Here is a 22916-nt window from a genome sequence, read left to right as displayed (position 1 = left end):
TTAACCCCTTAAGGACACATGACACGTGTGACATGTCATGATTCCCCTTTATTCCAGAAGTTTGGTCCTTAAGGGGTTAAAGGGACACCAATACAGCTTTTATGCATTTAATAGATTTTTTTTTTTTTTTTTGCATGCTCAAATGTTTCACAAAATAAATAAATGTTTTGCAGAATGCTACACCACAAGCCTGCCTCCTTGGCCACGTTCACTCATGCCAGAAAAAACTCCCTTAACCATCGCATGTGAGCTGTTTTCAATTCACAATCTCGCTGCAGACAGTCAGAGAAACTACAAACAAGTAGTGATATCCTTGCTATATGTCTCCTTCTGTGTCTTCCTTCTAATGCAGGTTTTAATGTTCAGATCATTCACTGCTGTCACTGGCTGAGCTGTGTACATATATTTGTTAAGGTAGTCTATTTCTAGAGTAAGGGGTGTGAACATGTAGACTGATGGTGCAGCATCCTGCAAAACCTATATTTTATGCAAAAACTATAAAGATTTGTGCATGCAAAATATACAACATATAAATGAAGCAAAAACCTGTCAAATACATTAAAGTAGTATTGGTGCCCGTAGTGTCCCTTTAACCCACTGCAATCATTTCTACTATACCCCTACTTGTAGAACTGCCCCACAATGATTATAATGTCCTTCAAAACAAAGAACAGACCAAATATGAAACTTAGATTTTCAGTCAGTGATACGGCACTGAAAAATGAAACCTCTGTAATCTGTTGAACAGTTAGCTTATAAAGTATTTAATCACCCCCATCCACCCAAATACAAGGTACCTTCATTAGTGCCATTCCGTTTCCTTAAACCCTAAGTATAGAAAACAGTTCCTGCTAATGCTTAGGAATTGTCTTTTTTTTTTTTCAAGTGTAATACAAAGGATACATTTCTTAAAGGGCCACTCTAAGCACAGCGCAGTCCTTCTGTTTTCAAGTGGCTTAAGAAAAGCCAGGGCTGTCTCGGCACCCAAAACTGAGCCCTCTTCCGGCACCGAGATAATATACAGAAGCTTCACGTTCACATTATTTGTGTAATTGTATCCAAATTTGCTAAAGAGGCTTTAACAAACAAAAACAGGTGGACTGCAACAAACTGCTTGCAACATAACCACAACAAATAAAGTTGTACTAGAGATAATGGTGTATTGTTTCTTTAAATTATTTTCAGTTTTCTAGATTTTCCTCGTGTTCAATTTATGTTCAGAACCGTACTATGAATTGTTGAATTATTTCTACAAAACAATGGTGCAGCGTACGTCTAATCGTGGTGCAGTGATTATGTAAACCAGTAGTATTTGTCTGCTGATTGCCCAGAACTTTGAAACAGGAATGTTAAAGGCTTACGGGTTAGACTCTGATTTCAATGGAAGTTGTAGGAAATGAGCTTGGGCTCGGACTGCTGCATTTTTCAATTATTCAATACGCAGCTGCTGATGTATGATTTTCCCAAAACTAGAACCCCAAGTACCAATACCATTATTTTGAAGTTTTTACTGGATATTAAGTTCTAAGGTCATTATATGAATATCTCATCATTAGTACTCATACCCTGTGTTCCCCTCGTCAGTCCAATTGTGTTCTAGGTCCTGTGACTACTGTTTGCACTGTGCAGGAAATTATATAACTGGTGCGGCTTCTTTTTAATTGCGTTTAATTAATTTCATTTTAACCCAAACATCAGTCTGTACTTAACACATACCTTGTTAAAAGCAGCCTTTTTGGTCCATAATCCTTTGCAGCCCTACTGGGACTAACACAAGTAATTCTGCTTAGATGGGCACTAATTATTAACCCTTTATCACTTGTGGGAACGTAGCATACTGCTGTATACAAGCTCTATACCGTCGTCCTGTTCTTGGACAAGAATATCAGATCTATACCCAGAGATGGACCAATTACTTTTTTTTTTTTTTTTTTGGTAATCACAGCTACACCCAAGATACTGGTCACAAACAAGCACTTTCCCATACTCTCTTGTAACATTCATTATTCTCCATTATGAGAATACATCTAAAAAAAGTTCCATTCTTGCTGGATCGGTCGGTTCATTAGTAAAAGCTCAAAATCAACGCCTCCCAGTACTGTCATCCTTAAAACTGACCCCAAACTACACATGTCCTATTTCTCCTCAATATGGCTTTGTGTTTTAAAAGCTCTGTGGTGTTAGTCTTTAGTTCAGTATTTCAGTTCCATTTGTTTGCTTGGTCACTGTAAGGCTGATATATAAACCACCATGGTTAGCAGGGTTCCTTGTACCCATAGGTTTCTTATGGCCTCCTGATTTTGGAGTCTTGTGTAGAAGTCGTCAGAGCAATGTTGCCCGAATCTCCTTGAACAGATTCCGAGAACAAACTATAACGTGGGTGACTCCAATTTGGTGGGCTTGGGAGGAAGAGCACAGATCTCTCACTTAAGTAGGGAAATATCATCAAGATCGTCCTTTCCTCGTCTTAGACATCGAAAGCAGCGCCACTGGAACAGCATGAGGCAGAGGGGTAGCATGAAGAGGGCACAGACTCCTGCCATTACGTACGCTGTGGTCATAAGAGCAGACTCATCCAACTGTGGGGTATTGTAACCGCAGTCCTCTGGATCTAGAGTGTAAAATGGGCCATCCACAGACGGGGCACGGAAATCATCTTGCACTGTAAAAACAGGAAACCATAAAAATAAAAATGTACAAAATTAAATTTTGGAAATATAACATTGTTTAAGTTTAGATATGTGATCTGGGGAAATTGTTTTGTTAAAGGAACACTATATTTGGGAATACAAACTTATCTTTTTTTCCAGCAATAAGATCCAGTCTCTGCAGTTGTTCGATGTGCCAACCATGACATCATGCTGACACCTTTAAAGTCCAATCCAATGCTCCTTTATTAAGAAGCTTTGGGGAAGAAAAAAATGCACGCGCAGAGGTTCTGCAACCCTATTGGAGGTCAGCCCTGAAAACTGAGTTTTTCTTGGTTCGCACAGCAAAAGTGCCTCTAGTGGATGTCAGGTAACCCGGCAATGTAAGCACTTCCGTATCTACTAAAAAACAATGCTTTACATTGCACGGTTAAAACTAAAGTATCCTAGAACACAGACCATTTCATTGAGATTACATGGTCTGAGTGCCTGTAAGTGTTTGCTCTTAAAGGGACACTATAGTCACCTGAACAACTTCAGCTTAATGAGGTTGTTCAGGTGAGAACTATAGCTCCCTGCAGCCTTTCTCATGTAAACACTGTATTTTCTGAGTCTAACAGCATGCAGATTTACAGCTTTTTTTTTTACTACATTTATGGAGGCATGAGGGGCCCAGGGGGGCTAGATGGTGGTGTTAACACTATAGGGCTAGGAATACATGTTTGTGTTCCTGACCCTAAAATCCTCCTTTAAAGTAAAATCAATTAATTCTGTGTGCCTTTAAAATGATCATTGTACTGGCTGTGCTAAATATATATTCTCATACTTGTGTTCTGTGTTTGTGAAATAAAATACATCAATTAGTGGGAGAGATGTGGGCATAACATTGCGGTTTACATTTTAACCAATAAAAATCTGAATTATGAAAACAGATGAGTATCCTTGATTAGAGATCATTCTCTCACACTTCTTAGAGGCACACAATCAGGGTTAATCACTGTGAACTGTGGGAAATTCTAAGTGAATTTGAAATTTTAGTCTAAAATAGGCAAACCATAAACATAGCTGATGTAGATAATTTTTCCAATTCAGCGATTTTGTCACTTAGAAATCCAAACATTCACTCTTAAAGAAGTCAAACCATTCAAGATCGGTTTGAAAACTTACCTGAGACATGCCAGACACCAACCACTGCCTCCTCTGCAGATGAAAACTCTACCACTGAACTAAGTCCAGCAGAGCAAGGAGGCGCTCAATGGCTTAGAGTGCTCAGCCGACACTTCCAGCTTTTAGGGACATTGCTGCTGGCACCTGCCAGGACCCATTCTTAAAGGGACACTGGAGGCACTATGTCAGCTTCATCTCATTAAACTGGTCATAGTGTCTGGAGTCCCATGGTAGTGTCACTTCATTCAGCATTAACCAGTTCTTTAAGTTTTAATGCTAAACGATAGTCCCCGGCAGTCCATCCCTTCTGTACTGCTTTGGCTAATGAAGTATTAGCAAGAGCAGCAATGGGCAGCTGTGATTGGCTAAGAGTGTCAGCTGACTGCTTTTAGCCTATCAAAGCTCCAACTGACCGTATGAATGGGTATGACAACAAGGAAGTGTGTAGTCTCTGCATTAGCCACACCTCCACAAGGGGCCGGCTGTGGGTGGCCATGGCCCCTTATTTAGTGTTAATCTGCTCAAACATGGTTTAACACTGAATGGAGGGACAGTACCAGAGGACTCCAGGCACTATAACTAATTAAAAGAGATGAAATGGTTATAGCGACTACAGTATCTCTTTAAAATGAACTGTAGAGGTTATGGTGCGTGGAGTGTTCATTTAAAGAGCTGACCACTGAATCAATTCACTGTTCTAGAGCCATTGCTTAGAAATTTATTAATCACCCTGCTGGAGGGGTCCCACCGGGGGATATTCCCTAAAATAGATCACTCTCTGAAGTTAATTCCTCTTTGCCTTCCTTGCCTCTCCCTCCCTCACCCCCGCAGCTCCCTTCATCTTCCTCTTACTTCTCTTTCCTTTTCCTTCGTTCTTTCTATCTCCGTATGCTTTTTTTTGTGTGGTGCCAACCATCTTTTGGGTGGGGCCTTAATTGAGGTTGGTTTATGATTTTCTCGTATTCCCACCAGCAGGATAAAAGGTATTGATGTCGGTGGGGAAGGGGACGTTAACGCCCTGGTCTTTTCGCTAATCATTGGTGTTATTAAGCTGGGCACCAAGTTATATACTTCCTTTTCTGTTGTTAATGTTTCTGTATATTACATTAAAAAACCCAGATGGATCATCTCAAGTTCCATGGCTCATACACATGCACAGCTACCAATGTCCTCAAAATTTGTATTTGAAGATATGTTGGCATACATTTTTGTATTGCGACACTTATTTTGACTGCATGTTTTTGTTGTGTATTGGCTCACTTGAATGTAACTGATATGTTTGCTGATGACCGTCATGGCAAAAATAAAGAATTTTAAAAAAAGAAATAAAAAAGAAATGTATTGATCAAAAATATTGCTAGAAAAAGTACTTTATTAAAGCACTGTTCATAATCTTATGCTTTGAATTATGGGATTCTGGGAGGTATCAAGTTATCAGCAAAGGAGTTCACCCATTCACAAGAAAGGTAATAGGGAGGAGTCGGGCAACTATAGGCCAGTAAGCCTTACTTCAGTAGTGGGGAAAGTGATGGAAACCATGTTAAAGGATAGGATTGTTGAACATCTAAAAACACATGGATTTCAAGATCAGAGACAACATGGGTTTACTTCAGGGAGATCATGCCAAACTAATCTTATTGATTTTTTTGATTGGGTAACTAAAATTATAGATCAGGGTGGTGCAGTAGACATTGCTTACCTAGATTTCAGTAAGGCTTTTGACACTGTTGCACATAGAAGGCTTATCAATAAACTGCAATCTTTGAGTTTGGATTCCAATATTGTTGAATGGGTAAGGCAGTGGCTGAGTGACAGGCAACAGAGGGTTGTAGTCAATGGAGTATATTCGAAGCTTGGGCTTGTCACCAGTGGGGTACCTCAGGGATCTGTACTTGGACCCATTCTCTTTAATATTTTTATTAGTGATATTGCAGAAGGTCTTGATGGTAAGGTGTGTCTTTTTGCGGATGATACTAAGATATGTAACAGGGTTGATGTTCCAGGAGGGATAAGCCAAATGGCAAATGATTTAGGTAAACTAGAAAAATGGTCAGAGTTGTGGCAACTGACATTTAATGTGGATAAGTGCAAGATAATGCATCTTGGACGTAAAAACCCAAGGGCAGAGTACAGAATATTTGATAGAGTCCTAACCTCAACATCTGAGGAAAGGGATTTAGGGGTGATTATTTCTGAGGACTTAAAGGTAGGCAGACAATGTAATAGAGCAGCAGGAAATGCTAGCAGAATGCTTGGTTGTATAGGGAGAGGTATTAGCAGTAGAAAGAGGGAAGTGCTCATGCCATTGTACAGAACACTGGTGAGACCTCACTTGGAGTACTGTACACAGTACTGGAGACCATATCTTCAGAAGGATATTGATACCTTAGAGAGAGTTCAAAGAAGGGCTACTAAACTGGTTCATGGATTGCAGGATAAAACTTACCAGGAAAGGTTAAAGGATCTTAACATGTATAGCTTGGTGGAAAGACGAGACAGGGGGGATATGATAGAAACATTTAAATACATAAAGGGAATCAACACAGTAAAGGGGGAGACTATATTTAAAAGAAGAAAAACTACCACAACCAGAGGACATAGTCTAAAATTAGAAGGACAAAGGTTTAAAAATAATATCAGGAAGTATTACTTTACTGAGAGGGTAGTGGATGCATGGAATAGCCTTCCAGCTGAAGTGGTAGAGGTTAACACAGTAAAGGAGTTTAAGCATGCGTGGGATAGGCATAAGGCTATCCTAACTATAAGATAATGCCAGGGACTAATGAAAGTATTTAGAAAACTGGGCAGACTAGATGGGCCGAATGGTTCTTATCTGCCGTCACATTCTATGTTTCTATGGAGTGGAGTACATAGGAGACTTATGCAAAAATTCATTTCTGGTTCTTCTGAATCAAAATTTGTGTAATCAACACGTCAACAAATCGATTTGCCCAGAATTCATCTGTGGAATGTTATATGGAGTAAATCCCAGACAAATCGATTTGGCTTTAGATTTGGACATCTAGTACATATTGTTACACATGGTACTAATGCTGTAAAGATGTCTGATGTTAATGATCTAAGACAGAATTATAAATATTAACAGTCTGTGCTTTCTATCACAAAGCTGATTGAGACAAGAGTGGTGGGATTCTCACCATGACAAGTGCTGACTGCAAACCCAATCCGTCTATGAGCGCGGTCGAAGACAACATAGAATCCCTCCATGATAACGGCTCCCATAACTGTGCCCGTAGAGGATTGTGATATTGCAAATTTGTAGCAGTCATCTTGAGATGTTGCGATGTCCTCCACGGGACGCAAGTATTGCTGGTGAGAAAGAGATATAGAAAACACATCTCTGTTTACTGCCTCAGAGGTGAGGAGAAGAGAAAGTGGATGAGTGATGGAACATTAATGGAAAATATATGGGGTAGGAAAGACGCGGTGAAAACAAAAGGTTCGTGACACTCAAAAACTTCCACATCAGTACTGAGAATACAGTACCTTCAGGGACACACAAGATCAGTAGGCCAACCTGTGGTAGGATGGTGATCCTGAAAGACTGGTTGTTGGTCTCGCCCATTAGATAAAGGGAGATGAAAGGAAATATATGCCATGGGGTTGTGCCCTCTTGCCAGCAAACCAACTGCTCTCCCAGCCAGAACCCATCTGGAAATTTCTCTGTCTGTGGAGAGAAGGAATGGAAAACTATCCAATTTTCTTCCAAATGGATACAAATCTTTCTCAATTCTACAGACAGTCACATTTTCCCCTTAACCACCATAGGCAAAGCTGAACTCTTGCAAAAATAAAATACAATTATTTTTATAGACATTGATGCCCAAAATGCAGCGTACCACAGCAAACATGATGTCTTCACAATAAAGAGACCCAGAAGGCTCCATTCACAAATATAATACAATTTATTTTTCAAAGGGCAGTATTATATGCTATATATGTAGGAGAATCAAGTCCATCACGGTTGAACTTGATGGACTATTTTTTTTTTTCCTTTCAACCTTGATTACTATGTAACTATGTAATAGAAATATTTTAAACAGTGCTGCCATATTAAAACAAAATCAGAACACAGTTATAAATAATGTATTTAATGCAATAGTGTAATTTTGTCGACAGTTTGATTACTTGTCTGGGGTTCGCTGGGCACTCTTGATTGTGTTCAGGTGGGGATCTAAGTCCTACACTACCAGCTTAGCTCAGAGCTGAGAGATTTTGGCAGGAAGTAGCAGTCAGGCAGAGTGGACTGTTCTTTAAAGAATTGGTGTTTGAGATTCCCGATTACACCAGACAGTTTTTTTCCCCCTTCCTCTTGGGTGGTCTTACTTACCGACGATGCGGCTTTAATTGATTTCACAGCAGCTTCAAACACTCTCTTCGGCAGGCGGAGGTTGGTCGTGCCACTGTCAACAATGCTCTTATCATAATTATACTGAACAGAAAAATTAGAATGAAAAATGAGACGGGTGTAAAAAATAATAATACCAAAATATAGCATAAATCAATGTAGTTAAGGCAACCCAGCAGCCAAACTTCCGTTTAATATAGCAGTTATGGTGTATAGATCATGCCCCTGCAGTTTCACTGCTCAAATATCTGCCATTTAGGAGTTAAATCGCTTTGTTTATGCAGCCCTCATCACACCTCTCTGCATGTGACTTGCACAGCCTTCCTAAACACTTCCTGAAAAGGAATCTAGATATTTAAGGTTCCTGTATTGCAAATTCCAAATAATCTGGAACTTCTTATCTCCTGCTCTGTTAATAGCCCCAAAGACCCTGCAGGAGTGTGTGGTTAGAGTTCAATTTACAGAGCAGGAGATAAAAACATCTGATTGAAAATGAAACTGTGTTTTTCATGCAATCTGTGTGAGTCAAAGCCAGGGGAGCTGTGGCTAGGGCTACATAAACAGAAACAAAGTGATTTAACTCCTAAATGACAGTGAATTGAGCAGTGAGGCTTTAAGGGACTCAAAGTCAGCTAGAATCCAGGAAGAAGCCTCTAGTGGCTGTCTGATAGGCAGTCACTAGAGTCAGTCTTAGTTCTGCAAAGTAATCATTACTGTTTCTCTAAAACTAGGACTAAGGGGGGTAGGAACACTGCACCCAGACCATTTCAATGATCTGAAGTGGTCTGAGTGCCTATAGTGTCCCTTTAATTCCTAACCCTAATTTTAAACCTCACATCTCCCCTATGATATAGAGTGCACAACCAATAACCTCAAAGCCCTCTGTAGTCAATGTGCATGAGGGTCCTCTCAGATCAGGTAGTTTATAGGACTATAGATGTGGAAATGTTTTTTTTTTAATTGCTGCAGCAAATAGCAGCTGGATTCAGGAATACAGGGACCTACTTACACCATAACCAATGTAAGAACATAAACGGTTGTTATGCTTGGAGTGTCCCTCCTGATACTCAGGGCTGTAGGACAAAAACATGTCTGTCTGTGAATAGAGAGACATTAGATGGGTGTTGTTTGGGTTTAAACCTAATGTATTATGTCACCACGTGTTTATTTTTCTTTTAACATGTGATATATTAATCTTCCAAATTGACTCTTACATTCTGCAAGCACTATTGTTCTCCGACACAACAAATCTCCTTTCATTAAAATATTCATACCTATCTCTATGTCAACAGACACAAACAATATTACCACCCACGGAAACAGCATTAACATTCCGGGCTCTGAATTCTAGTAAATGTCACATTGTGTTTGGCTATAGTTTTGGCATAAAAACATGAAAACAGTAGTACAAAATGTAAATGGCATGCTGGGCGGGGGTAGGGTCGCCATGTTTGTCTGGACAAGAATCTGTATTTTCTCTGTTGGGCGCTGTATGTGGAAGTCATTTAACCAATCAAGGCTGTTTTGTTTGGTATACCTGTTTGATTTAAAGGGACACTGTAGGCACCCAGACCACTTCAGCTCATTGACGTGGTCTGGGTGCCAACTCCCATCACTCTTAACTCTGCAAGTGTAATTATTGAATTTTTTTATATAAACTCCAATAATTACCTTGCAGGGTTAAGTCCTCCTCTAGTGGCTGTCTATTAGACGGCCACTAGAGGGACTTCTGGGTTCTTGGACGACTTTGTCATCTACACAACGCTGGACGTCCTCACGCTATGCATGAGGACCTCCAGCGTCACCGGAATCCCCATAGGAAAGCATTGAATAATGCTTTCCTATCGGGAGATCCTTATGCGAGCGTGGCCATTGCCACGCATGCACATTAGGTCTCTCCTGCTGGCTGACGGCGGGAGAAGGAGCGTGGGCGGTGCCTGACCCAGCACCGAGGGACATCAGCGCTGGATTCAGGTAAGTGTCTGGAGCGACGTGGGATGGAGGGTGGGCGGGAGGGGGGCACTGCAGGGTTCTACAGTGCCAGGAAAACGGGTTTGTTTTCCTGGCACTAGAGAATTCCTTTAATGTTTCAATTACCTTCCTAAAAAACTTAATCAACAAGTAGAAATCATGTGTTTGAGAAAACATATTAGATATGAAACCCCTAGCATGTTGGAAGGATGGATTCAAATGCACAAAATATGTTGCATGAGTAACTCACTTTTGGGATAATTGTATTTTTTTCCCCCTCTAGAACCATTTTATTTTAAAGTCTTTACCGCTGCTATTGTAATGACTGGTTTATAACTAATTATCACATATGGGATAGTTCCCCTAGTTCCCCAATCATATCTTGGAGGTACAAATACATTGTAGTTGGAGTTCAATCATGTTTACAGCAGTGAGGGAACGTGGAATGAAAGTTTTGCATCAAACTATTGAAGAAAAAATTTACAAACAGACCAGCTTGCTTTGGTTGGCTTAGCCTGTTGACGCACTCTCGTTATTTTGACGTGGAACAGTAGCTTCAAAGAAAAAAAACTGTTTTCTTAACTTGGTTTCTGCTCCTGCAGAACGAGCATTTGGGATCTACTAGAACTGAACCTGCAGCTACACAATTCAAACAAAACACTACAATCTATTGCTTTAACACATGGGATTTTTAAAGGTCAACCATCAAATGATTTGCAGAACAGATCAACACACCTATAATTTTAACACAAGTTATCTACTGCCCAACAACAGTATCCTAAAATAATCAATTGCTCTTGAATAAGGCGTGCTGGTTGTGACGTAGTGAGACGTAAAATATTGTCTAAAATATAATATAGCAAGTAAACCTGCCATTGACAACTGGAGTTGTGATTCACAGGTATCATATGCTTAAAAATGCTTTGATCAGTCCCTGTCTGTGTGGTTTTTGTGTGTGTGTCACCGACAAGAATCTGCTTCCAATCCAGTATATGATCTTTATATCTATAACAGGGTTGCCAGGTATGCTGATGTGCAATACATGAAACGTGTTTCCCTGTGGTTTGTTGGTTTTCTGAGCTGCATGAGGGAAATCAATTGACTTATAAAAGAATTAAGCTCCGTGATCTCTCCTGGATTAGGTAATTGACTTCCCCTCTGCGGTTAATAAATTCTACAAAATAAACGCCAACACTTTTCATATGCTGCCCAACAGCCCACAGAATAAAACATGGGTCAAGAAAAACATGGCGGATCTGGAAAACTGAATATATGACTAATACATCTAGTATCACATTTTGTAGCATTCCCATTAAACTGTTTGTCATACTATGTCAATAATAACTTATGGAGATCACGTTCTATCTCACCTCCTTACAGTCAAGGCTAAGGTCCTGTCCATTGATCTCAATTTTTACAATGATGACCTCATAGTACCACTCCTTTCTGATTGGCGTGTACCAGATACTGCCCGTGTACAGAGAGCTGTCAATCCCACCGATAACCTGTAGAGAGCCGCACATGTGAACATTCTGGGTGTGTCAATGTCATTTCAGATATTAAAATAGAAATAGGGACTTTTTTCAATAAAGTATGAACGTTGACGTATAAACAATGATAACAGGTAGTATTTTGAACACGTAGTAAGGCATTCTCTTACACACAGTATGAACAGTACAGACAGAGTAACACATGCTCTAACACAGTATGAACAGTACAGACAGAGTAAGGCATCCTCTTACACACAGTATAAACAGTACAGACAGTAACACACCCTCCTACACACAATATGAACAGTACAGACAGAGTAAGGCATCCTTTTACACAAAGTATGAACAGTACAGACAGAGTAACGCATCTTCTTACACGCAGTATGAACAGTACAGAAAGAGTAACACATCCTCTTACACAAAGTATGAACAGAACAAACAGAGTAATGCATCCTCTTACACATAGTATGAACAGTACAAACAGTGACACATCCTCTTACACACAGTATGACCAGCATAGACAGAGTAATGTATCCTGTTACAAACAGTATGAACAGTACAGACAATGTAAGGTATCCTCTTACACACAGTATTAACAGTAAAAACAAACAAAATAGCTGGCAGATCATGTAGTATGAAAATACAATATTCAGCACTAAATGGTATTTATAGACCATGTATTAAAAAAGACCAAAATGAATTGGGTGCACACCCAGAACATGCACCCCACCCAGACCCCAGCTTCAGAGACCCCTTTGGAGGTGACCACAGGGAGATATAAATTTGAGACGATTTTTGGATAGTAATGTGATGTATCACTTTAATTGTTTCGTTTTGACACAGCATTTTTTTGAATTGTGTTTATCACATTAATATTGCATTATATCTATTCACAATGCTCTTACAACAGATTATTTTGTTATACACTTATTTAGCACTAGCACTTTAGACTAGAAATTTGTCTCCCACGTTGGAATTAGTGTAGGACCCACCGATATTGGGGTACTGTGAAGTAGTGGGGGGCTTAACACAATATGACCGTATGATGGAACGGAATCCCCATATTTATTTGCTTAGATAGGTGATTCTAAGTAGCCTTATAGAAGTTAGAAATGTATGTTTGTGCATGCACTGTTCCTTAAAGGACCACTATAGTGCCAGGAAAACAAACTCGTTTTCCTGGCACTATAGTGCCCTGAGGGTGCCCCCACCCTCAGGGTCCCACTCCCGCTGCACTGAAGTGGGAGGAAGGGGTTAATCACTTACCTTTTTTCCAGCGCCGGGCTTCTCCTCCCTCTTCTGATGTCATCGGCTGAAAAGCATGCGCGGCAAGTGCCGCGTGTGCATTCAGCCAGTCCATAGAAAAGCATTTCTAAATGCTTTCCTATGGACGTCAGCGTCTTCTCACTGTGATTTTCACCATGAGAAGCGCGGAAGCGCCTCTAGCGGCTGTCAATGAGACAGGCACTAGAGGCTGGATTAACCCTGAAACTGCTATGTTTACAGCTGCAGGGTTAATCCTAGATGGACCAGGCACCCAGACCACTTCATTAAGCTGAAGTGGTCTGGGTGCCTATAGTGGTCCTTTAATCTGTATTGTTATAAACGCTGTCATTTGCGCTAAGCAGTAACCACACAAAAAGCATACAGAGAAGAGAAGAAATGAAACCATGTTTATATTTTGTCTCTACATTTCAATCTGTAACTGGACTGGCTTGCTAAATCTAAATATTTTTTTTTTTGTAAATATGATTTTTATTATTTTCAAATAATTTTTTCAACATATGGTAAGTTACATGTCGAGACTCGCAGGTCTCCATTAAAACTTTCAATAGGTAGTATCATCGGTTGCATAAATTCACAGTATTTCAAGGGCACATGCGCCTCTGTGTAGTAGGGACTCGCAGGACCCTTGTGAAATACATATAAACTGTTGCCTTTTGATTTTTATAACATTTGGTTCACTTTAGAACTTTAGAATGTGTAGGCTCTGAATTCTCAACCCTGATTTGTCCCAGTTTCTTAAATCGGTTAACGCATTTACCCTCATTAGTAGATGTATCTCATGTCCTATGTATTATGTCTGTGTGTGTGTGTGTGTGTGTCTGTGTTGTTTGGCCCTCATCTTAAATGTAGCGTGTGGCGGGTCCTGAGACTGCCGGTGTCCGAGCTTCCTCCGTTCCGAGGCCCTGTCTTTTGGTGTTCGTTTCTTACGTGTTTCGTTTCTCTTCCTAGGTATGAGTTATGTGTCTCCTGTTCCCTGCTATGGCAGAGGTCTGAGTTACCTGTTGGATGTGTGTCCTATCCCCTCCCTACCTTGTCTGTCCGGGGTTGTGTGTCCCATCTGTCTTGAGGACGTCCCAGGTTTAACCCTTTCTTTGGTAGTATGTGTGGGGTCAGTATGTGTGTGGATTCTCACCCTTCTATCTAGGTGGGGGTCGGGGTCCCGGTCCCAGCATTTTGGAGTAGTGGTGGGGTATCCCTGTGTTGGGGATTCTTTCCCTCCTGTGGTCAGTGTTCGTAAGGCCGTTGCATATTAAGAGTCTGGTAGAGATATAATCATCTCTTGGAAACCTGATGTGGTAGAATTTAGTATCCAGTGTGTCCATGTATTGAGGTATTTTTGGAAGGTGTCATTTGCTGTGTTATGGAGTTCCTCAAGGGATCTGAGTTCCTCCATTCGTGCGAACCATATCTTGAGGGGAGGAGTGACTGGTTGCTTCCAGAATTGGGGTATCAGTGCCTTGGCTACATTGAGAATGCGGATAGTGAGCGATCTTTTGTATGCGTTCTTAGTGATCTGAGTGTGATGTAGCAGCATTGCTGCCGGGGTGAAAGGTGGCGGGTCGTCTGTGTATTGGCAAATGATTTGGTGTATGGTTTTCCAGTATGAGGTAATCTTGTTGCATTCCCACCATATATGTAGGAGAGTGCCCTGTTCCTTTTCGCATCTCCAGCATAGTGGGGAATGTGTCGGGATTCGTGTGTGTAGTGTTGCGGGAGTGTAGTACCAGTGGGTCAATAGCTTGTACGCCGTTTCCTGTGTTTTACTAAAGCTTGAACAGTGGTGTGTGAGGTAGCAATTTTTTTCCCATTCATCTTTATCTATTGTGTGGCCTAGTGTTGCCTCCCATTTCCCCATAAATCGTGGTTGTTCTACTGGCGTAAGTGTTAGTAGTAGGGTGTATAGGACGGATATTCCATGCGTCAGTGGGTGGGGGTCCATGCAGAGATTCTCGAAAGTGGTGGTTGCCCTTGTAAGTATGGGACCCTGAGGGAGGGAGGTTATGTAGCTCCTTATTTGCCTGTATTTGAGGTGTGTTAAGAAGGTGTGTTCCGATTGTCCCCGTAAGTCGTCTATGGTCTTGGGGCCTCTAGGTGTGAGTACGTGTGTGAGTCTGGGTAGAGGATCTTGGATTAGGTCCTTGAATGCTCTCGGGTCTGTTCCGGGGGGGAAGTCGGGGTTATAAGTGAGAGGTAGTAGGGGGGTGGGATAGGTGGTGAGACCGTGCTTCCCTTTGGCATGGTTCCATTCCCATAGAGTCGCTTTTGTGTATGGGGAGTGTGTTGCGTGCCCTGTCGATATGTCAGGTGGCAGCCACGGCAGCACTGCGACCGGGATTCCCGCCTCATGTTCCTCCACCTGTTTCCATAGTTTTTGTGTGCCTGTTTTGGTCCATTCTACTATCCGTAGAAAGTGGCATGCCCTGTAGTACAGAGTGAAGTCCGGCAATGCCAGCCCACCTCTGTCCTTTGGCTGCGTTAGGAGGGCATGGTTGACTCTGGGTTTTTTCCCATTCCACACATATTGAATTATGGCTGTGCGTAGCGTGGCAAAATATGTGCGTGGGATCTGTATTGGGATTGCTTGAAACAGGTAGAGCATGCGCGGTAGGAAGTTCATCTTTACCACCTGAATGCGGCCAAACCATGATATATGGGGGTGTGCCCATTCCTGCATCTCTGTGCTCATTTTCGTTAGTAAGTCAGTAAAGTTTACTTTAAATAGGTCCCCTGCCTTCCTTGTCAGCCAGACTCCTAAGTATTTTAGCTTCTGAGTCGCCCATTGGATCGAGTGGTGTTGGCGCAGGGCTTCCGCCCGTCGTTCAGGGATGCTTACGTTTAGTATGAATGATTTGTTCAGATTGATTTTTAGATTAGAAAGTCGCCCGTATTCCTGCAATGTTTTAAGTATGTTTGGGAGTGAAATTTCGGGATTAGTCACGTAGAATAGTAGGTCGTCGGCATATGCCGCTACCTTGTGGTGGATCGGTCCCGTCCTCATCCCCGTTATGTCCGGATTGTTTCTAATGGCCACCAGTAGTGGCTCCAGGGCTAGGACGAAGAGGATCGGTGACAGGGGGCATCCCTGGCGCGTACCGTTTAGTATATCGAATGGTTCCGAAGGGGCTCCATTTACAATCACCTGCGCGCATGGTTGCGCATACAGAGCTTCTATCCAGCCCCTGATGCCCGGGCCCAGGCCTATGTGGGCGAGGGTCCGGAATAAGTATTTCCAACCCACTCTGTCGAAGGCCTTCTCCGCGTCCGTGGATAGCAGGAGAAGGCCACCGGCAGTGCGCGCGCCTCTATGCATCAATGTAAGGGTGCGCATGGTGTTTTCTCGCGCCTCCCTCCCGTGTACAAACCCCACCTGGTCCGGGTGTATCAGAGTGGGTATATATGATTGTAGTCTATTCGCTAGTATTTTAGTCAAGAGTTTGAGGTCGCTGTTTATTAGGGAAATAGGGCGGTAGCTTCCGCAGTGTTCCCTATCCTTTCCTTCCTTTGGGATAATAGTGATGTGCGCTGCCAGGGATTGCTTGGGGAGTGGGTGATCCTCTTTTATGGCGTTAAACGTCAATATGAGTGGGGCATATAGTATGTCTGCGTGCGCCTTATAATAGCATAGCGGTAAGCCATCTGGGCCCGGGCTTTTGCCCGTTTTCGTCTGTTTCACTGCTGTGGTCAGTTCATCTAATGTTATCTCCCTGTCTAGTAGGTCAGCCGTGTCCCTGTCTATCTTAGGTGTCGAGTTGAGCGTCAGGTATGCATCGATGGAGTTCGTCAGTCTCGTGTCTGCCTGGTGTGTGTGTGGCCCGTGTAGTGCGTATAGATTAGCGTAGTATGCCCTGATTGTTTCCTGTATCTTGCAAGGCAGTCTGTGTAATGTGTTCTTATCATCTCGTATGCGGTCAATGTACGTCTGTTGTCTGCGTTTGGCTAACATCCGTGCCAGTAGCCTACCACTTTTGTTGCCATGTAGTGCGAAAAAGGCGGTATGTCGCAGCGCGTCTCTGTGATATTTTGTCTGGAGCATCTTGGTCAGGTCCCTGCGTAGTGTGAGTAGTTGACTTTGCGATTCGGGCGTCTGGTTGACTTTGTTCAGGTTATCGATCTCCCTAATTTTTGTCAGAGTGTCTGCCATGGCTGCCTCCCTTTGTCTCTTTAGTTTAGCGCTTTTTTGAATAAAGTGGCCCCGAATCACACTCTTGTGTGCTTCCCACATGATCGTCGGGGATGTTTGGGATGGGGTGTTTGTGGCAAAATATTCACGGAGAGCCGTGTCGATTTCCGCTTTTACCTCCGGTACGGAGAGTAAGTGTTCGTTGAGTCGCCACTTAGAGACTTTGGGTCTGTAGAGTGGGGATTTTATCGTGAGTGTCACGGGGGCATGGTCTGACCAGGTGGCCGTGCCGTGTTCTACTCGTAGGGCGAGTGGGAGATGGTATTGGGTCATAAAAAAATAATCTATTCTGGTATAGGAATTGTGTGGGTGGGAGTAGAACGTATAGTCCCTCTCGTCTGGGTGGTGGGCTCTCCAACTGTCTACTAGTGTGTATTTGGATATGAGGCGTTTGAGCGTGTTCAGGTGTTGTATGGGTATGTGGGATGTGCCTGTGGACGTGTCCCATTTAGGGTCTAGGCCTCTACGTGTGTATGGAAGTGTCCTGGTTGCTCGCTCCGCGAGTCTCCCTCTGGTGTGACCTAGTGTCTCTCACCTAGTCCCTAGGTGTCCCCTTTGTGGCTCTGTACGATCGTGTATGCTTCTCGTGTCCTCGCCAGTGTACAAGTGTGACATTAGCAACGTATACCATATAACACGATAATTAACATAAAGGAAAACAGTAACAGTGAAAATAACAACATGCATTGTCAATTATTAGCCTTATGCCCTCTTAGGTTGTCATTTGCATTCTAATTCCTCCGTTCACCTATGGAGGCATCTATGTGTTGCTTGTCGACCCGTCCCCCACCCACTGGGATTCCCAATTCCCTCCCATCCCTACCCATCGGCTCCCCGTTCTATCTGTTGAGATTCAGTCATATAAAAGTACCTCCCGGCTCCTGTGTAGCCGTCTTATATTTGAGCCCTTGGGTGGCTATTTCCCTCTCACCCCCCCCCTCCCACCACAATGAAGCAGCCCCTTAACTCGTATCCTATTTAGAGATCGTACCCTGCTTGGAGCCCAATTCTATCTGTGTGCATGTGCCAGGGGTCTGAGCGAGGCGGGCCCCCGCCCCTCCAGCCTGCTCCTGTCCAGGTCATCACAAGGCCTTCATGGGGGGGGACGGTTGCCCATCCCGGTCTTCCCTCCCTTCTCGCCTCCCCTAGAGCTGGCCCCTGATTATCTTCGAGCCCTTGTTATCTGTCCCTCCCACCCTCCTCCCCTTGCCCCCACATTGTGGCATTCATAGGGTAGTTAGCAGTTTTTAAGCAGGGTTACACATGAGCATTAAAAGTCTCTCAGGCCTGTCGGCCAGTAAAGTGTGATACTTGCGATTAGAGGTGTGAGTCATGGTGCCCAGTGCAAAATGTCCTTGCGTCATAGTCCTTGGGTCTGTAACTTGCGAGAGTAGGCCACTTGTCTGCATGTAAAAGATGCACTCCCGTGCGACGGGTTACCCCCAGTTTGTGTAGGTCATGCTGAAGTTCTTCTCGGTCTGTGTGAGTCCGGTGGCGGGGAGGGATGGAGTTCAGCAAGGTGGAGTGTGTTCCCAGTAGGGGGGGTCGAGTCGATTTAAGTCCTGATAATGGCTGGCTTTACCCCTTTTCAGAGGCCACGTGGGCCGGTCGCTTGTTGTCGAGTGATCCTTGGGGGTTGGTTACTTGCCGTTCGTGGTTTCGGGCCCTGGGCGGGTGTATAGAGGACTAAGGGATCTGGCCATTGTAGAGGGGCTGGTGTGATCTGGAGTTCTCTCCCCAGTTCCTCTATATCGGCATAGTCCTTTATCATGTATGGGCCTCTATGCGTGTGAACCTGTAATCCGGTCGGGAAGCACCAGCGGTACTTGATCCTATTGGCCTGTAGTTGTCTAGTAAATGGACGTAAGGCTCTACGATAGGCAAGGGTGGTAGGAGAGAGATCCGGGTATAGTTGGACCTCTGTGTTGCCCAATAGTATTCTGTCGGACTCCCTGGCTTTGCGCAAAATTTCCTCTTTTAAGTGATAGTCTGTGAGGCAGCATATGGCATCTCTTGGCAGGCTCCCGGGAGGGCCTTTAGGTCTCAGTGCCCGATGTGCTCTCACCATGTGGATAGGTTCCTGCTGGGCGCGGCCCAGTATATTGTTAAAGAGCCCCATGAGGGTTGCCTGTATTGGAGCAGCTTCATCGGCATCTTCAGGGATCCCCCTGACTCTAATATTCTGTCTTCTACCTCGGTTGTCGAGGTCCTCCAAATGATGTGCCATCTGCTGGAGTCGCTGGGTGGAGAGTTGTATGGCGTCCGTGTTGGCAGACTGCGCCGCCTGCATATGGTCGCAGTCCGCTTCAATCTGGGAGACTCTTTGACTTAGGCCGCAAAACTCCTCCCGCATGGCCTGTAGTTCCGCAGTGATGGATGCCCGGAGGCTATTGTTTGCTTCCGTCAGGTCTGCCTTGGTAGGTAAATTGCGGAGGATGGAGAGCCATTCCGGGTTCGGCTCTGAGGGGTAAGGCAGTGGTTTCTCTACTTGTGTGTCATCCCCACTCCATATCGGTGTCGGGAGGGCCTCTCCCGTGGCTAACGAGTCAGTGGAGGCCTGTGTTTCTCCGTCGGCTTGATTTGTCAGGAATCGCCGCATGGAGGGGTTCGATGTTCCCCTCGGGGTGTCTGCGGGCTTCGAGGCTTGCGTTGCCTTCTGTGATTTGCCCATTTTCGGGGCAATTGGGTGCTACTGGCGAGGATTTGCTATGAGCCTTGCGGGGAGCTCCGGGTTCACGCCGCCATCTTCCTCGGCTTCCAGGCCACGCCCCTAAATCTAAATATTTTAAATCTCAATATAAATCTTAAAGTATAAAGAGTATCACTTGAAAAAAAAAAAAAAAAAAGTCAAAACAAGTAACATGTGATTTTTCTTTTATTCAATAGTGTAAACTCCAATAAAGTGATAGTCTCCATTTTAATCAAGCTAGTGTTTTGTCAATTAGAATATCAGTAATATGTTAGGATACTGCCACCTAGTGGCAAGAAAAATGTGACTGATGGTATTTTAAAGTGACACTCCGCTGTCAACTTAATTTATTTAAAAAAAAAAAAAAAAAAAAACACTGTTTAGTAGATATACCCCAATGAAAACATATATTTAATTATATTTTCATTGTGTGTAAACCTAAAAACAGTAGCTTTTGCAAGCCCTCCCCTTCTAACCACGCCCAGACTTTCTGTGGCTGTCCAATCACAGACTTCCCAATGCAGTTTAATGAGAAGTCTCTGCAAGGCAGGTGCTCTGGGCAATTGTTACCTCTTTAATGTAGCTCCACTGAGCTAGCCAAACCAGGAAGTAACAGGACCTGTTGTCTGATTGACAGCCAGAGGGGTGTAACCAAGCTACTTTATAAAAGTGGCAATTGGATTATGCCTCTGTAAATATATATCTGCCAAGAGGCAAAGCTTGCAGCTTACATACTTACCATGCTACCCCCGACAGAGGCAGTCATGTTGCTGTCATTTATGGGAAACCCCGCTCCACACAACTGCAGTGAGAAGATGTTGTGGACTCTAGTCTGCTTTACAAGTGAATCGAAGAACGGTTCTAGCGAGTCATCAGGCTGGGTACAGATAACAGAAATGAGTGAGTTCCAAGGAAAGGCAGATTGGTTTATTTGCTAAACTGCAAATGTGGGGAATCAACAAAAGAAAGGCAATAGGTCAACATGGCACATATAAAAAAAAGTAACTATAAATTAATTTTAAATTAACCAAAATAACCAAACTGATAACATCGGTGACTTGGATAATTTATCCAATTTATCAACACTGGACAAAAAAATCACTTTACATTTCCGACAATTCACAATTGAGTGAATAACCCTGAGTGGAGTTTGAGAATTTTTTTATTTCTGTTACTTTAGTATATTTTTGTGTTTCCCTTGTCAATTCTCCACAATCCTCAATTTACAAAAAAAATAAAAAATAAAATTTGAGAACAAAGACAAAGGAAAGGAAAATATTAAACACAGACAAATAAAACAAAAAACAAATAAAACACAGACAAACATAACTGTAATGGTTGAGAACTGCACATATCGACATACGTATGAGTACATAGTCGACATAGCAAGAGAAAAATAATTGATGGGTTTTGACAGAAGAAAGACATGGACAAGGGGGTGGAGCCTGACGCCGGCCGAGCGGACCAGACGCATGCTGTGCTGGCTCTCACATTTGGCACTGACAAACCGAGTCAAATCCTGACATACCGGCAAATCTGAGTGCAGGTGTGCGCGGTCTTAGCAGAGGGAGTCCTTAACGATACCTCACAAGCAACTCTCTGACACCGATAGCCTGACACAGTGATTTGAGGCCTACTCGTGACAGAGTCAGGGAGAGGTGGCCGCTCTCCTCGCTCTTCAGCTTTCCGTGAGACACCGGAATACCGCTACCACCCCCCCCCCCCCCGGACCGGTGGGGGTTATCCCGGTTCCTACTGGTGAGCCCTCTGACTTACTCTCGTGAAATTTATAAATTATCCGTGTTGCAGACCGTTTCAGCAGACAAGGGATAAAAAAACGTTTAGGCGATAATCCCCTTTCCCATAGACCAGCAGCTATTGCAATCACCAATCTCCCAAACTCCAAACTGTACGAATTCACCAACTCCCGAACTAGAAACACACGAACCCTGGAATCAGCCGAACAGGAAAAGCATACAATCCGCTTACACTCCTGGCAGTGAGCATACAATCCAATTCTCCCAAAGAACGAGACGACACATCGCTTTGAGGGTTAAGCAGGAACTGAGGTGCTGGCACACCCAGCCTGGTTTTTATTACAGTTGTTGCAAATACAGGACCGCCCACAGGGAGGTATAAAACAACCAATCGCATCACAGTTACATCCCACATATTCCCTCCCCTTATCCTGAGAGGAAACTCAATTATACATAAAGTTAAAACATACTTTCTACCCAACTTTCATAACTCTAAAACCATACATCACATTCACATAAAAATACACATCCACAATCAATCCATTCAGGGGAACAACATATAAAAAAATGCCATGAATCAGACCAGGGGTTTAAAAGTTAGTAAATTATCTTTTAAAAACCCCTGCCAGCATGGCTTTCCGGCTCAGACCGGTTTTACAGAGCCCTCTCTCCTGGAGACAATGGAGAAGTAATCCAATTACCTCCCAGGACAGAGACCAGACTCCATTATGCACATGGGGACACAAAGACAGTAAAACACTTTAAAATACATAAAGTCACCTTTTACACATAACACACAGACATTTCACATATCCCCAGATAGCTGGAATCTGAGCGCACAAAACTACCGAATAGCGCTCAGATCCTATTCACACAGTTCAATTGCCATGGAGCTAAAGTCTTTCCCATAGTCTTTCATTATATGAATGGGCTCCATGGCATAGCTATCTGGGGTATCACCGCTCACACAGGGCCATGGATGCACGCATTTGACAGAATTTGTGCCCGATTCTGAGCCAAGATAGCAAGCAGATAAGCAAATGCCCCACCAAGGGATCAGCACATCCAGGTCCAGCCCAGGCCTGTCAGAAGGAAAGATGCGATGAAGCATCCGAAGCGCACATCATGCAAAGTCTTGAAAGGGAAGAGGGAGACACGGGGCCTGCGGCCTACGCATGAACGCCGACATTCTAACAAGCCACTCTACAGCAGCTACACAGCAAAGCACTCTGGATGGAGCCGCAACTATGCGCGCAAGTCGCACTAGAGAAGGGTTAATGCTCAGAGAGGTCGGCCACGTCCACCAAAAAGACCCAGAAGCCCTGAGCCGGGTGATGGTACCTACCGAAGCCCTGGCA

At 43.4% G+C, this 22916-nt stretch overlaps 1 protein-coding gene across 1 annotated transcript in view; it reads right to left on the bottom strand.

Annotated features, from left to right (window-relative positions):
• Window positions 1–14: 14 nt before the first annotated feature.
• Window positions 15–22916, bottom strand: part of BACE1 (beta-secretase 1) — a 35722-nt gene continuing 12820 nt past the window's right edge. Inside the window, exons 4-9 of the mRNA XM_063436348.1 lie at window positions 20541–20678; window positions 11526–11660; window positions 8167–8268; window positions 7354–7503; window positions 6974–7145; window positions 15–2662 (exon numbers count right to left, since the gene is read on the bottom strand). Of these exons, the coding sequence (XP_063292418.1) occupies window positions 2424–2662; window positions 6974–7145; window positions 7354–7503; window positions 8167–8268; window positions 11526–11660; window positions 20541–20678 (936 nt within the window). The 3' untranslated portion in view covers window positions 15–2423. The remainder of the gene's footprint in view (window positions 2663–6973; window positions 7146–7353; window positions 7504–8166; window positions 8269–11525; window positions 11661–20540; window positions 20679–22916) is intronic.

This window comes from Pelobates fuscus, chromosome 11, assembly GCF_036172605.1.
Source record: "Pelobates fuscus isolate aPelFus1 chromosome 11, aPelFus1.pri, whole genome shotgun sequence".
NCBI classification, from domain to species: Eukaryota; Metazoa; Chordata; class Amphibia; order Anura; family Pelobatidae; genus Pelobates; species Pelobates fuscus.
Note: the sequence above shows the minus strand (reverse complement) of the source record. Positions and strands in the feature narration are given on the sequence as shown.